At 33.8% G+C, this 16,912-nt stretch overlaps 1 protein-coding gene across 1 annotated transcript; it reads left to right on the top strand.

The window, feature by feature from the left end:
- Nucleotides 1-14,528: 14,528 nt before the first annotated feature.
- LOC110732769 lies at nucleotides 14,529-16,610 on the top strand. The gene is made up of 2 exons (XM_021912772.1): nucleotides 14,529-15,250; nucleotides 15,584-16,610. The coding sequence occupies exons 1-2, from the start codon at nucleotides 14,529-14,531 to the stop codon at nucleotides 16,608-16,610; spliced, it is 1,749 nt and encodes a 582-aa protein (XP_021768464.1).
- The last annotated feature ends 302 nt before the right edge of the window (nucleotides 16,611-16,912 follow it).

Below are 16,912 nucleotides of genomic sequence, written 5' to 3'. Positions count from 1 at the left end.
AAAAGTTATACTTATTGTAGCTAATGTTATCTTTCTAATTATTCACTTATTATTTTTCAGGCTATTCATGAGCAATTGTTGTTGATGAAGAGGAATATGGAAGTTGTTACAAACTATCATTCGAAGAAGATTGAAAGTTTAAAGAAGCACGATGTGGCTCGTGCTTCTAGTAGTTCATCTCTTGTCTTACAAAGTCAGGATTATGATCCAAGAATGTTTGAGATTGTTGATGAAATTATTGATATTGTGTTATCAGTGAAGAAATTGTCAGGAGGTATTTCAAGTATTGCTTGTGATGTGAATGTCGGGGGTGGGGAGGATGGTGGAAGGGTGGAAAATGTTCCTGGGGTGATTTTGTTAATAATATTGCTCAGAATGTGATGGAAAAGATTAACCTGGAGTATGGTGAAAGTTCTTTCTCATCTATAATCATGAATGCTTTGGGTAATCGTAAGACAAAAATATCTGTTGGATGTGGGCCATGTGATGTTGATGTTGAGTTTGTTGGACATGTGATGAAAAACAATAAGAAGTCTTTGAAAAAATTACCAAAGTTTTATAAGGAGATTGCTGATTATTGATTATTAGATGAAATTCAAGTGTTGAATCAGTAAGTTATTTATATTTTAGTTAAAGTTATATTTTTTTGGCTTAAAGTTATGTTTTTATTTCTTAAAGTTTTTTTTATTTTTATTTTTATTTTTAACTTGTTTTTGTTTATTTAGGGAGTGTTTGGTGTGGTTTAGTCTTACTCATGGTGTTCCAAGAGAAGATATGGTGTCTTTAGCTACTAATTTGGAGATTTTCCAATTTGTTATTAAGTGTTGGGCAATGTTGCTGAATGAGAAAGAAAGAATGCGCGACGGAGGTCTTAAAAAATTCTGTTTTGGTGTTGAATGCAGTGTAAGTTTTATGTAAAGCTATATGTATTTTTCTTTTAATTGATGTTTGTATAGTTAATTCTTATGGATTTCACTACTAGAAAACAGGCCATTTCCGACGGATTTCCGTCGGAAACACCCTGAATCCCGTCGGAAATGGAGGTTTCCGACGGAATTTCCGTCAGAACGGGTTGTCGTAAAACAATTTGTAGGAAAAAACGGCCTTTTCCGTCGGAAATTCCATCGGAATAGTGTTTTCCGACGAATTTATTTCTATCGGCGCATTTTTTTACTTTAATTGAAAATCCGTCGCAATGTTCCAACGGAAATTTCTGTTGGAGTTGGAGAGTTTTCCAACGGAATTTTCTGTCGGAAAAGGTATATTCCGACGGAATTTTCCGTCGGAAAAGTTAATAAAAAAAAAGCCCTACCTGCCAGAAAAACCCCCATCCACACCCACCCAGACCACCCCCACCCACACCCACCCCACCCCACTTGCCCAGAACAACCCCCACCCACACCCACACCCACCCAGACCACCCCTACCCACACCTAGATCTACGCGAAACCCAAAACCACCCAGATCTACCCGAAACCCGAAACCAAAACCGTAACCAACTCTAAAATCGTCACCTACCACGCCAGAATCCACGAAACCACCCCAAAAAACCCAAAACCACGCTAGAATCCATGAAACCACCCACCACCTTCACAAATCGTCACCCACCACCAGCCCACACATCACACACGCACACACAACAACTTAAAACCCAAAAATTTAAAAAAAACGAAGAAAAAAAATCAGAAAATTAAATTATAAAACATACCTTAAATTGAAATAGGCTTGACTTTCACCACGAAAACGGTTTAACAAGGCCAAATTCGGCCATGAAAAGTCTAGATCTAGGCTTTTAATGGTCGAATTTGGCCTAAAAAACCTTGAGATTGCACTTCATTAACACCTTCGAGCCTTTTCTGATTTCATAACAGGATGTTAGCCATTTTTGTACCAAATTGCTCCTGTGGTTGTAGAAACGAAAGGAGAAGGAGGAGAAAGGAGAAATGAAAGAGAAAGGAAAGAAAAGAAGGAAAATGGAAAGAGAAGAAGGAGAAAGGGGATGGAGGAATGAAGGAGGACCGAAAAAAGAAGGAGAAGAGAGTAGAGAGAAGAGGAGAAGACAGGAGAGAGAAATGAGAATATAAGGGTGGGAATCCGGTTTTTTTAGGTTAATGTTGCATGTTTTATTTATTTTTTTTTTAAAAAAATCATAAATCCGTCGGAAGGGTTTAGAATTCCTTCGGAAATTTCCGACGGAATTTAAATCCCTCGGAATTTTCGTACGGATTTTAAATCCGTAGGAAATTTATATGTTCCGACGGATTTTTGTCCCTCGGAATTTATAGCTTCCGACGGACATTTCCGTCGGAAGCAGTAAATTCCAAGGGAAAATAAATCTGTCGGAATATTTCCGAGAGATTTTTCGTCGCAACTTATCTTTCTGACGGACTTTTCTAACAGACCAAAATTCCGTCGGAAAAAACGAATTTTCCAACGGAATTTAAGTCCGTCGGAACGATTTCGTCGGAAAACAGCCTATTTCTAGTAGTGTTTCTTTTTGTCTTATTTTTATTTAGGCTAACTTGGTAAAGCTTTGGGATGATGAAAATGATATTGATGTTATGGATCAACTTCAAGTTTGTTGGAAGGAATGGATTCAAGTCACAAACAACAATTTTGATATCAGTGTTGTTGATTTGGTAATAATTATTTCTACTGTTGTGTATTTTAATTCACATGTGTCATCATTTTCTTTTTATTTCTAATTCTCTGTATTTTAAATTACAAATGATAGGTTTTTGTTCCTATTTATGTGTATCACCACTTCAGGGTTTTTGCGTTGAATATGAAGAAAAAAAACCATGCAATTATTGGATAATTTGGTTTATGAAGAAGCTACTATGGAAACAATTAAGCATTTGTCTGTAATATTGGTAATTGATTAAATTTTTGTTAAAGTTATACTTGTTTTTGTAAAAGTTACACTGATTTTTAATTATTGTACTTTGTTCTTCCTTTTGTAGTATATCATTTGAGCACATTATTCAATAGTCTTGGTCAGCCTGAATTTAGTGAAGTTGGAGATTATGCAATGGAGGAGGTGATGTTTAGTTGGAAGAATAATAAAGGGTGGAATATATTATATGATGTGTATGTTGTTGTTTGAAGGTGCTGCTTTTGGTTGTGTTGCGTTGATGCGGGTTAGTTGCAATTTTTTTCGTTAATTTGTTTTTTTTTTGTTTTTTTTTTTTTACTGTGATTACATGATACTAATATATATAGTTCTTAAATACAGGCAAGTTCAAGAGTTGTACTTCAAGTAGAGATATGTGCAACACTGGTACTGTTTGATATGAATGATGGCTGACAATGGGTGTTGAATTCTTTATGCAATTTTAATCTACGTCGATTAGAGCTAGCACCTGAATTTGCTAAAAGGAGAAAGCTGATGATGCAACAAAAAAGGAAAGAGGAAAATGCGGCAAAAAAATTGAGTAAAAAAGTCAAAACGAAATATGCCAATAAGAAAGAAAAATCTGCCAAGGGGAAGTAAATATTGTATTAGCAACAGTAGGATTTGTTAAGGGGAAGCTAATGTAGTTAGAACTTACAGTAATTTCATGCTTTTGTAAGTATGTACTAATGCTTTTTTTTATGTCTATTTTCTAATTGGAAGTCTTGGTTTGGTTAATACCATGCTTTTGGAACTACATACTTAATATTTTGTCTATAAAATGGATGGATATTATGGTAATTCTGTTAAAGTTAATGTAATTCCATTAGAAGTTATGGCTAATTCCGTTAAAGTTTTAGAAATTATTTTTATAAACCGGAAGGAATCAAAATTATTATAACAGTTATGGTATTTTTATTAAAAGTTATGGATAATGCAAATTAAAGTTAAGGATACTATTAAAATATTTATATTAATTCTACTAAAAGTTATAGTTTTTTTAGCAAAAGTCATCATTACTTATACAGTAAAAAAAAGATCAATTTATTGTATTTAAAAGTTCAAGAATAATGCAATAGTCTCAAATAGTCTAAGATATTGAATATAGTTCAAAATTAAAGAACAATATATCTAAGATCAATCAAAATAGTCTCAAATTAGGGGTTATAGCTCCAAACTCAAGTGATTGTACCGTAGTCTTCTTTCTTTTCTTCTCCAGTGGTTCTCGTGGCCTTTTGTTCCTTCCTTTTATTGTTGTACGTTCAGGACCTAATATAAGAGGTGCCTCAGTTGCTTTAATTGATGATGTAGCTTGGTTAGTCTCTGCTTCAGTATCTTGGTTTCTCTCTGCTTCAGTATCTTGGTTAGTCTCTGCTTCAGTAGCTTGGTTAGTCTCTGCTTCAGTAGCTTGGTTAGTCTCTGCTTCAGTAGCTTGGTTAGTCTCTGCTTCAGTAGCTTGGTTAGTCTCTACTTCAGTAGTGTCGTTGATGGTTGTTAGTAGTTCTTCAATAAGAGAAAGGCTAGCAACATAACTGTCCTCGATAAGGGTTCTCGCCTCTTCATTCAATTGACTTTTCAATATTAGATTATTAAATTTTCTAGCCATGGTTTGATGCCAAGGTGTGTATTGATGTTGTTCAGGTTCTTCATTGTCACGTCTTTCCTAAATTGATGATTTTGCAAACTTTGTCAATCTCTTCTTTATATACTGATCTGGTATTCTCATCACTGAGTGTAAGTGTAATATTCTGATGCAGTGGTAGCATAACCATCCAGAAGCTTCAAAGTTCTTGCAAGTGCATTTAACTTGGTTGCTGTCGGATTCAAAAGTGACTTTTTGTTGCGACGAAGGTTCACTTTCAATTGCCACTAAATAGAACAAGGTACTACCATTTTGCTAAAGCAATTTTGTGGTAGTTGCAATGGAATACCCAAATTCTTCTTCAAAATCTGTGAATAAAGACAAAGTGTAGATTTCTGATGCATGTTTCAGCAGACCAGATAATGGTATTGCTGATGATGCAGTTGATTTACTACACGAGAACTCATCACGTTTTTCCGTTCTTCTCCAACGCTGTATACAAGCTTTGAAAATGCTATAAAATTCAGTTAAGCTTGTTGATCTATTTGCTCTAAACCCAATTGCATGATTGGTACTTTCACTTTGCTGGGAAGAGAGGATACCAGCTGAGAAGAAGTCTTTGCTTAGAGCTGGACACCACTTTTCTTTTAATTTAGATCATAAATTATTTGGAAACAACTATCTTCTTGTAAATTATACTTCTCAATCATTGAGTTCCATACAGTTTCAAACTCAACTTCAGTTACACATCGTTTCAAACAGTAGGAGAATGTTCTCTTGAAATCCTTGTCTCGTTTCAATGATCCAAATCTTGTAATAGCATTTAGTTCCAAATTCCATATACATAATCTATGTCTAACCTCTGGAAAGACCTGAATTATAATTAGATATATTTTTAGAAAAAAAAGGTAACTACACTATAAAACATGGTAACTTTAACACCTTTATGTATAACTTTAAATGTTACCTTCTGCATTGCAGAGCACATTGCTTGGTCTTGGTCTGTGAAGATTGAGATTGGGCATTTCCCTCCCATTGACTTTTTGAATGTCTCAAGAAGCCATACAAATGATTCAATTTTCTCATCTCCAATAAAAGCACGCCCAAACATGCAATTTTTCCAATGGTTATTAATTCCAACAATAGGAGCACATACAAATTGTATTTATTTGTCCTATATGTAGTGTCAAACACTACAACATCTCCATAAATACTATAATCTTCTCTCATCATCGAGTCTCTCCAAAATAGTTCTTTCAACTTGCCTTCTTTATTCAATCTAAATCTAAAGAAAAATTCAGGATCATTGGCAAGTTCCTGGTACATTATTTCAGAGACTGCTTGTGCATCACCACCTTCAATATTTTTCATTTTCAACCTTTTCCAATAATTCAGATGGTCTTTCTTTGTGTGTCCCAAGTTTTCTTCACCTCCCGCTTCATTGCACATAGCTCGATATGAGTCCATAGCTGAAAATCCTGACTTTTGCAAGTTTTCTATTACTTGTCCCGTTTCTTCTGTCATCTCTCTTTTAGATCGATGAAGATAGTGCCATTGTTTTCTTGTGAGTTCAAGATTATGTACCAAAACATTTTTTACTACTTCAAACAATCCATCCTCATTCATCTTGACTCTTATACAAGCTCTACAATTTGCTCTTGTGATAGGAACTTGCCTTGGTTTATTTTCTTTTCTTTTTCTTTTCTGCATTCTCCACAATTGCTTCTATTTTTTTCTTGGGTTTTTCTAAGCTATGCCCCTAAGGTAGTCGAGTTTCTAAGGAGTACCCATGCCTTTTCAAATCTCTAAGTTGTGCCCCTTAACTCACTACCATTAATGAATGGTACCCTCCTTGGGACTTTCACGTCACCTAAAGTTAACTATAAATTTAATAAAAAGATGATAAAAGGTAAGGAAATGATAGGAGAAAGAAATCTTAGCCACCACAACCCTAATAACGAAAACTGAAGCCACGAAATCACACTTTCAATTAACTTTTAAACAACTAATAAGGGTACATTTTAGTATTGATAAGCAGTTGAAGGGCACTGCTTGGAAACTTGAAAAAGTATGGGTACACCTTAGAAACTCGACTACCTTAGGGGTATAGCTTAGAAAAACCCTTTTTTTCTTTTTTCTTTCCCCAGTGTTTGTTTTACCTTGTCCAGAACAATCATAGTATTCTCCACAATAACTTTTCCAGTTTTATCCCTAATCCTACTTGTATGTTTCCTTACTGAAAATCCTACAATTGATGCATGTTTTTTGTAAATCTCATGCATTTCTTCTAAGGTTTTTGTTCTAATGCCTAATAGTGTTCTCCCAACATCAATATTGGTTTCAATGACTTCAAACAGTATAGTAGATTTAAGTTTTATGAAAAAGGTGTAACTATAATTAAGTAATACAGTAACTTTTAAGCCATATCAGGTAACTTTGACAGTGTTATCACTAACTTCACTATTTTATTAAATTATATAATATAACTTCTAAGTCATATTATGTAACTTTAACAATAATAACTATAACTTTTAAGCCATAAACAAAACAACACTTATATTTCTTAAAGTTACACTTATGTTTCTTAAAGTTACACTTCTATTTCTTAAAGTTACAGTATAAATTAAACAAGTATGCAATTTTAATTTTACTTGTACTTTCAATATCAAATGGAAACTTCAATTTAAACAATTCTACAACTGTTCAAAAGCTTAATGTTACCTTCAGAAGTTGAATCTTCATCCGCCGAGATTTGCACTTCCTAAGCTGAGATTTGTTCTTCATCGAGATGAACTCTACTCTCATATGAATCTACATTGATCGTAATTCACTCAATCACCAGTTTACCTATTTTTGGTAAATTTGTACAAATTCATATACAAAATTACGTACCTGAAGTGAGGTTTTGATGCATTGCATTGTCATCGATTTCGCAATTTAAGTCAATATTATTGCCACATTGCCTGCAATTTAGGGTTTGTTGTATAAAATCGTTGTTTAAATCAACAACAATTGCAGAATCAACTTCAATTTCTTCATATACAAAATTACGTACCAAAATTGGAGCTTGGATTTTTTTTTGAGATTGTAATAATTTGTGAATTATGGAATCCATCGATGTTTTGCAGAGAATTTAAGAGAATATTTTGAAGAAGACGATGTTTTGCATGCGGCTCTGATTTAGCGCTATTTATACTCTAATTGACACGTGTGAATCAGCCCTTACATTAAGGTTAGTGTATGCCGGTTGTACGCAAGAATATTTGTACTATCAATGACTTAATACTAAAACAGACACCGGGAGTGACATGTGTCACATCCTGCTGCTGTTTTTTCCCTCCAAAACTCTCCCTCCCCTTTTAGCAAAAAATATTTTATTTTTGGAATATTTTTATAATAAAACTATAAGAATATTATTCCAAACTTATATATTATCTCTATATAAAATGTATTCCTTTTTATTGTGTTCTAAAATTTTCCATGAACATTACCTAAAATAGTTTTCCAACTCTTTTTTAATTATCTTTTAAACGAGTATTATTGAGTTTTATCGAAAAAGTAATAATAAAATTGACTCATATCGAAGTAATTGATATTAAAGAAATTACTTTAAAACATCACTTTAATTTTATTTTTTTTCAAATTCCTTTTTATTTTGTTTATTAGACTTATGGAGTATTAGATATGACTATAAAATAAATGTTGTGTTCGACAACTATAATTATATGTCTAATTCGAAAATGTAAAATATCAATAAATTTTTTTTGTTATTACATTATTATAAAAAGTTAATATCTTAGTAAATACAAAAAAGTTATTATCTTTTGATGAAACACTTTATTGAGATAATAATTTTATCACATCGACATTCGTAAATAAGCTGCATTTTAAAAAACACGTCGAACATAGTGACAAGTGACATATTCTTGTGCTTCTCTCTCTCTCTCTTTTTATTTTTTTATTTTGAATAAATAGCTATCATCGACAAATAAAATTTTAAGGCAATAAACAAACAATGATCAAACTAGAATTATTGGATAGCTTTCAAACACATTTTTATATAATAACAAAGAGCGACGATATCACGTAGAGCATCAATACATAAACAGAAAATGTACTACTAATAATATAGGTTAGTGTTGCCTAATATTGATTGTTATTGCTTTTAATGATCTAAGTAGTATTTATTTCCATTGAAATTATTTTATTGGATATAAAGATGATATATTATTTAATTTGTAATTTATATATTTACATGTATGTTGTGCCAATAGTTTTACTGTAGATTTTAGTTTGTTGTTTAATTAATGTTTTGATGTTTATAAAAGACATTTATAAATAAGTCTTTAGTCATATAGTCACTAGATTGTATAATTTTATTGGGAATAATATGCATTATTAATGTAATATAATGTATACTACTTGTAAATATTTTCAACTCAACTAATCAACAATAAATTTTTTCTTTCTCAATTGTAGTTTTAATGAATTTTGCCTTATTATTTTATTTTTCTATATGTAGTGCATTTGTTTATTCCACATGAGTTGCCTCATTTTTATATTATATCAAAATTCATTATAGGAAAAAGATTATTACTACCGCGCATCGCACGAACACTAATATAGTGAAGTATAAAATTAAAGTTGACATGTATGAAATTTATTAATCGCTAGTTGTTTGATATCAAGATATATATCACCTTAAATTGGTAGGAGTACACTTGATTAAATATTGAGATGGTTTTAATAATTAATAATTATTTTCTAAGTTTACATATGATCAAGACTTTTTTGAGCATTACAATAGAGAAGAGTAATAAGAAAATTCATTAATTGAAAGAGTATAATTATACTGTTTTATTGTTATGATGTTGATATTTGATTGTTTATCAAGTTGAGTTCAAGGTTAAAAATCTAACATTCAAGCCAAGTTTAAATTTTACTCGTATTCCTGGTTTTAAACATTTAAAAAGAATTTTAAGTGTGTTCTCCTCATTTATCTTATTGTTACCCAAAATTTAGCTTAGATAGCTTATACTATCTCAGCAAAATTATGTTTCACACCGCCTTCGTGTTCATATATATTGCCCATCCCTAAACTTTAGTTAAGAAAAGTACAAACATGTGTAGTGTAAAATTATTATTGTAATTCTAGATAGCTACTACAAGAGGGGGGGGGGGTGAATTGTAGAATGGGTGAAATAGTAAACTTTTTGCGGAATTAAGACAATGTAAAACAATAGAGAGCAATGACATGGGCTTTTCGAAATTTTCACTAAGTAAATCAAACTCTTTTACAAAGTGAATAATCAACCCAGACCAAGTTCCACAAGAACGAAACTTGTTCCCAACTGTCTCAGAAGTTTCGACTCTAAAAATTCCTTTACCTCACAGTTACAACTCTCACAAATACCCCAAGTCCCAATTACAGTAAGTAAAACAAGACCTATTGTACAAGAGAATATAAGAAGTATTTAGGAACTCTCTCACGCTATTAGATAAATTGCTCACTAGAATAATAATTCTCAAGAATTGTTGTACTTGCTGAGATAGATTGCATGTATTTATAGAGGAAGCAAAGTCACTAGACACCTCCCATAACTCCCACGTACACATGTCTCCAAGTAGTGGAGAACAAGTGACAAGTGGAGGACATGGGTGTCTTCCTTTGCTTGCTCACCAATCCACAACAACCTCAACAAAACCTCCTATAATTTAGCCATGAAAAAACCGAATGAAGTGTATGATAAAAACGGTAGGTTTGATTTATTCAACAAGATGTTTTTGTTTAAAAAGGATAATATTTATTTATTCAAAAAGATATTTTTGTTTCAAAAGATAATTTAATAAATAAATTAATTTGATTAATTTATTTATAAAACAATAATATAAAATATCCTTTTACTATTAAACAATCTTATTAAAACTTTATTTATTACATTCCTACAAAACCAGTTTTATATTCCAATTGAAAGTTATTAATTTTCACTTTTATAATAACGTGCCTCAGTGAGTTCCAAAAGCCAACTTATATTCTAAGTACCTACAAATAATCTAGATTATGGGTTTGCACGTTGTACTTGTATGAACGCTACTCCGCATTCCTGATTTGTGTTCCTACTCCGGAACGATCCTTGTTGCATGAACCTTTCATTTACCAAAGACTTAAAACATACATTAGTCGAGTTTGTCAGTTTGTTCATCAAAACCATAAGGGTCAACAATATTCCCCCTTTTTGATGATCACAAACACGGACTCAAATTGGGTAAATAAATATTGTCCAAGCATGCAAATAAAAACTTTAAAAACAGAAAATTAAAACAAGCATATACGACACAGAGACTTAAATTAATTTAGTGAGTCCCAATTCAACCAAGTGTGTAATCCTTAAGTTGATATTTGACCACTTAAAAATAGACTAAAGACTTTAAAATAAACAAAATACTAAAAGACTTAGACATACGAAAATTAAAAAACAGGGAACTTAAACTCTTAGCAAAACAAACGAAATATACCTCATGTTTAGCATATTTAGCCTGGTAATACTTTGAGCCTTCCATGAAGTTTGTCTTTTTCCCCCTTATGGCATTATCAAAATAACAGTTTGCTACACTCCCACTATGCTACGTAGGGGGTAGTAAGCTCAAATATAGCAAAGTAAAGGCAAGTTATATACCAAGCAAGCAACAACCACTAGTAGAGAAATTCTCATTTGCGTCGCCTCATTTGCGTCGCTTGTAGAAACAAACGAAGCAAATGATATAGGTTTAAGTTATTTAAGTTCAGTTTAAGTTATTTGCGTCGCTTATTTATTAAAAGTGCGACGCAGAACACTGATATAGGTTATTTGTGTCACTTATTACTTAAAGAGCGACGCAAATAACAATGTCATTTGCGTCTCTCTTTTAGAAACAAGTAACGCAAATGATTTTGTGAATAATTTTCGTTTCTATAGTGTAATTCCAAAACTGAAAACAAAAATAAAAAACCTTTCTAACTTTCCCTCGTTTTCCCAAAATCTTTCTAAGTACCTCCTTCCTTCGTTCCCAGCAGCAGCGTAAGGCACGAATTAGAGCAAAAATTCGAAGGTAATTAAGCTACCTCCTTCATTCGTTCCCAGCAGCAGCATAAGAAGAATTTTCGAGCAACAATTTCGAGCATAAACGCACAGGTAACGAACCCTAAACTTGCGCAGCGAATTCGTGAATTTAGGTTTTTTTATTGTTATTTTCCGTTTTTTTTATTGAATTCGAGCAATTTTTCCGTTTTTAAATTGATTGTTATTTTTGTTTTGTTCAATCTTTGCTTCAGAATTTAGGTTTTTTTGGGGCCAAATTTAATTAGCTTGGAACTGGGGAGAATTGAAATTGGGTATTGTTTTGTCTTTGTTGAACAATGTTTTCCTGTCAGAGATTATGGAGTGGGCACATAGTGTTGGACAAAGGGAGGGTCTTCTATACATAAGAGTTGACCTGACAGTTTCACATTCCGATATCAAGTCTTCCATTGAACTCGGGCGGTACGTAATTCCCTCTAAGATTAGCAGCTCTCTTAGCATCTCCAATTCCTCAATGCTCATTCTGTCTTTCAGCTATAACAGGAAGAAACAAATATTCCTGAGCAAACATGATTTTTATCCCCTCAGGGTAGAGCAAACCAGTTGAGCATATACAAACAAACAATTAAGCAAGCATACCATGTCCAAAATTCTCTCGCATGCCACATCTTTGTTTAGAACATTATATTCTTTTGTCTTGCTGATTTTATCTTCGCATGGGATAACACAAGGTGTTGCTTTTATATGTTGTGCCCTGGCCATTAAAAGGACAAAATGTCACCAATCTTCAGTAGAATTATTATGAAAAGTTGCTCACATGAGCAAATTCAGCACTTAAAAGAGAATGCTCAGTTTAGATTTTTAAGTATTGAAGGTGAATGTTGATTCACTTCTGGCCTTCTGTACCAACATCCAAGAAAGTGAAGAAAGAACAACTAAAACTGATTTAAGGCAAGGACAACTAAAACATGAAAAGTGAATGAAGCCTTCTAGATATAGACTGTATTTTTATTGCATTTTATTTAATCCTTTCCCTCTCTTTATCTGTTGTGTGCATGCCATCTCCTATGTCTTAACATATTGGACCACCTTCTTTCCCTTGTAGTTCAGCAATGATGAAATTAAATCCATCCATTTAAAGATTTGTAGCCCTAAATTGAATTTGGTTGCTCATTATGCACTCATGCAGTTACTGGATTATTATCCCTCAAAGCAATTTGGGAGAATGTGCCACCATCTTGGAATGGTTTTCGTGATCCTTGTGGTGATCGCTGGGAAGGAATTGCCTGCAATAATACCCAAGTGATTCGATGTAAGTCAGATCTGCATCACATTTAGAGACAGCCACAACCATCCTTAATACATTTCTTGATTTTATTTTGAAAGTTGTTTCTCAGAACTTTATCAAGCATTGGGCTGAAGGGCGTAATGTCAGGTGATATCCGGCAACTATTTGAGCTACAAACTCTGTATGTTTTCTGAATTGGGTATTGTTTTTGAATTTTAAGTGAATTAGGAAGTTGTTGGTTTAGAATTGAATTGGGTATTGTTTGCATCATTGGCTTAGATACCCGTTTAGGGTTTACTCATTAGGAGTAAGTTCTGAATAGTCCCCGGTTTGGGACTGTTCTTGAATGTTCTATCTCATTTAGGTTGTAACTACTTGAAGTGTTTTTGGATCTAAGAAAATCATCCCACACTATTTTTCGATTGTTCTATGGGTACATATGTCGATACTCGATTATCTACATTGTGTGCTTGGAGAACTATAAGGAAATGCTGCCGGATTTTCTTTAGAACCAAAGCTTTACCAAGTAGTTACTAATGAGATAGGACATTTAAGAATTGGTTAGGTTGGAGTGATAAGGACCTGATTGGATCATGTCATTGCATTTACATGAGATAAACTTTGAATGAAAATGTTATATGCCTTATAATCTTGTTCATTGTTAAGGAATTATGTATGCTAGAAAATATAGCAATTATCTTAAAATTAATTTTCATTATACAGTGGGTGAAAATGGATCGAAGTTGGATGTATGCTAAACGAAATTCTACAAGATTTCTAAGTGGAATTGAGGAGTTTAGTAGTGTTGCCTTAAAATACCAAACAGAGAATAAATCAAAGATTATTCTTTGTCTTTGTTGTGACTGCAATAATTCAAGGGGGTATCGTGATATAGATGATATTAAGGATCATCTAATCTGTCGTGGGTTCAAATAAAACTACACAAGATGGACATGGCATGGTGAGAACATAGGTCATGAGGCAAATTCTAGTTATTTTGCAAGGGAAGATGAGAGTAGTTGTGATGGCGATAATGAAGACCAGCGTGAGGATATGGATGCTGCTGATATTGTTGTTGAACTGAGGATGAAGTGGAGAAGGATAGGATTACTGAGATGATGCATGATGTAGAAGACCATTTCATAGATGATCCCCATATATATGACAATATCTTGAGAGCTGCAGAGACATCGTTATATCCTGGTTGTACAAAATTCACACAACTTAGTGGCATTATGAAGCTATTCAACATAAATGCGAGCAATTCTTTGACCGACAAGAGTTTTACTCAGATTTTGGAAGCCTTAGTAGAAATGTTACCAGAAGGGAATGAACTTCCAAACTCCACATATGAGGCTAAGAAACTTATGTGCCCTCTTGGTATGGAGTACGTGAAGATACATGCATGTCCTAATGATTGTATGTTGTATCGAAATGAGCATGTTGATTTGCATGAGTGTCCAAGGTGTGGAGTTTCTCGTTATAAGATGAATGATGATGGTGAGTTGTGTAAGAAACGAACTCCAGCTAAGGCATTGTGGTATCTTCCAATTATATCGAGATTTAGGTGACTTTTCTCATATGAAAAAATGCAAAATTATTGAGATGGCATGTTGATGGGAGGAAGAAAGATGGGTTAATGAGACATCCAACTGATTCATTGGTCAAGAAGATCGAAATCTGAGGCTTGGTCTTTGTACAGATGGAATGAACCCATTTGGGACACTTAGTACCCAATATAGCACTTGGCCGGTTCTTCTAACTATCTACAATTTGCCTCCTTGGTTATGCATGAAGTCTAGATACATTATGTTGTCCCTTTTAATATCTGGGCCTAAACAACCTGGGAATGACATTGATGTGTATCTAGCGCCTCTCATTGAAGATTTGAAATTGTTGTGGAATGAAGGTGTCTCGATGTATGATGCATATAGTAAAACCAATTTCACTTTACGTGCCATGATTTTTTGTACAATAAACGATTTCCCAGCTTATGGGAATTTGTCAGGGTACACCGTGAAGGGAACAAAACCTTGCCCCATTTGTGAAGATGATTTGGAGGCATTGCGCCTAGACAATTGTGGCAAGCACGTATACATTGATAATCGTAGACATCTTCCTGAAGACCACCCTTTTCGGAAGAATAAGAGGGGTTTCAATGGAAAAGTGGAGATGAGAGAAGTTCGGGGCCCTTTACGTGCAAGTGAGGTTTATATGCGAGTGAAAGACATTGAAAATGAGTTTGGTAAGCCTTACAAAAGTAAATCAAAAGGGGGCTATAAGAAGAAGTCCGAGCTATGGTCTCTCCCATACTGGAGACATTTGGAAGTTAGACATTGTCTAGATGTAATGCATATTGAGAAAAATGTTTGTGATGCCATTGTGGGAACATTATTGAATATGCCAGGAAAGCAAAGGGTGGAGTTAAGGTTAGAAAAGACATGGCTGCTATGGGTCGTTCAGAGTTGGCACCCGAATCTCGAGGAACACGATGGTATCTTCCCCCAGCTTGTTTTACCTTGTCTAAAAAGGAAAAAACAAGCTTCTGTGAGTCATTGCATGGTTTAAAGGTCCCGGGCGGGATATTCTTCAAATTTTCGTAGACTTGTGTCGATGTCTGACTTGAAATTGGTTGGCATGAAATCTCATGATTATCACATCTTGATGCAACACTTATTACCAGTTGCAATTCGAGGAATTTTGCCGGATCAAGTGAGGTATACGATTACAAGATTGTGTGTCTTTTTTAACACAATTTGTAGCAAGGTCATAAATCCATGTATATTAGATGACTTGCAAGCAGATATAATTGAGACAATGTGTCGATTTGAAATGTATTTCCCCCCATCTTTCTTTGACGTGATGCCCCATTTGGTTATTCATCTTGTACGGGAAATTAAACTTTTTGGACCCGTTTGTATGAGGTACATGTATCCTTTTGAGCGACTAATGGGTGATTTAAAGGGAAAAGTCATGAATCCGGCCAAACCTGAAGCCAGTATTGTCCAACGAACAACAGCTGAGGAAGTGGTAGCATGGGTTGCTCAGTTTCTTGCAAGTGCACAAAAAATTAGGTTGCCACAGTCTCGACATGATGGGAGGCTCGGAGGTGAAGGTATTGTTGGTAGAAAAAGGTTTTCAATGGGCTGTGATATGAAAAATAAGGCTGAGCTGTTTGTTTTGCAAAGTCTTAGTGAAGTTCATCCTTACTTGAATGAGCACATGATTTTTCTTAAAAATGAATACCCTTCCAAAACTGATCTTCAGCTGATAAAGGAGCATAATTGTTCATTCCTTACATGGTTCAAGGATCGAGTGATGTCTCAATTGTCCACCACACCTAATGATGTATCTGACACATTGAGATGGTTAGCATATGGTTCTAAATGTCAAGTCATTTCGTATGAGGGATACGACATCAATGGATATTCTTTTTACACTAGTCGACAAGATGACAAAACAACAATGCAAAATAGTGGTGTTAAAGTAATAGGTTTGTCATCTGAATTTGTTAGTAAACATGATAAAACACTAGTGGATAGGAAGAAATTTTATTATGGAGTAATTGAAGAAATAATAGAGTTAGACTATGTTGATTTCAAGATGCCTCTATTCCGATGTAAGTGGGCTGATATTAGTCGTGGTGTAAAAAAAGATGAACAAGGGAACTTGACCCTTGTAAATTTTGGTCGACCAGGGCATCTAGCTGATCCATTTATATTAGCATCACAAGCAAAACAAGTGTTTTACATGGCTGACCCAGCTAATCGTAAATGGTCAGTTGTTTAAGAAGGAAAAAGAAGGATACTTGGCATTGAAGATGTGGTTGATGAGGAAGAATATGATGAGCAATTTAATGAGTCACCACCTTCTGTTTGGAGCATCCCTCCAATAGTTGATGATTTTGACACAACTTTGAAACGTGTAGATCATGATGAAGGATATTATGTTGCAAAAGAGAAGAATTAAGTAAGTATGAAATCTGGAATTTTGTGTTATTGTTTTTTCTTACAATGTGTTACTAATTTATTTGTTACAATATGTTACTAAATTAAGAATGAAGTATGAAATATGGAATTTTTTTAACATGT

This window comes from Chenopodium quinoa, unplaced genomic scaffold (assembly GCF_001683475.1).
Source record: "Chenopodium quinoa cultivar QQ74 unplaced genomic scaffold, ASM168347v1, whole genome shotgun sequence".
In the NCBI taxonomy this organism is placed as follows: Eukaryota; Viridiplantae; Streptophyta; class Magnoliopsida; order Caryophyllales; family Amaranthaceae; genus Chenopodium; species Chenopodium quinoa.
The sequence above is the reverse complement of the archived record's forward strand: the minus strand, read 5'-3'. Positions and strand labels throughout refer to the sequence as shown.

Excerpts from the sequence above, each read along its gene's own strand:
- LOC110732769 (XM_021912772.1), top strand. The coding sequence starts at position 14,529 with ATGAACCCATTTGGGACACTTAGTACCCAATATAGCACTTGGCCGGTT. Across the intron at positions 15,251-15,583 it reads AAGCAAAGGGTGGAGTTAAG|CAAGGTCATAAATCCATGTA; the intron begins GTTAGAAAAGAC and ends CACAATTTGTAG.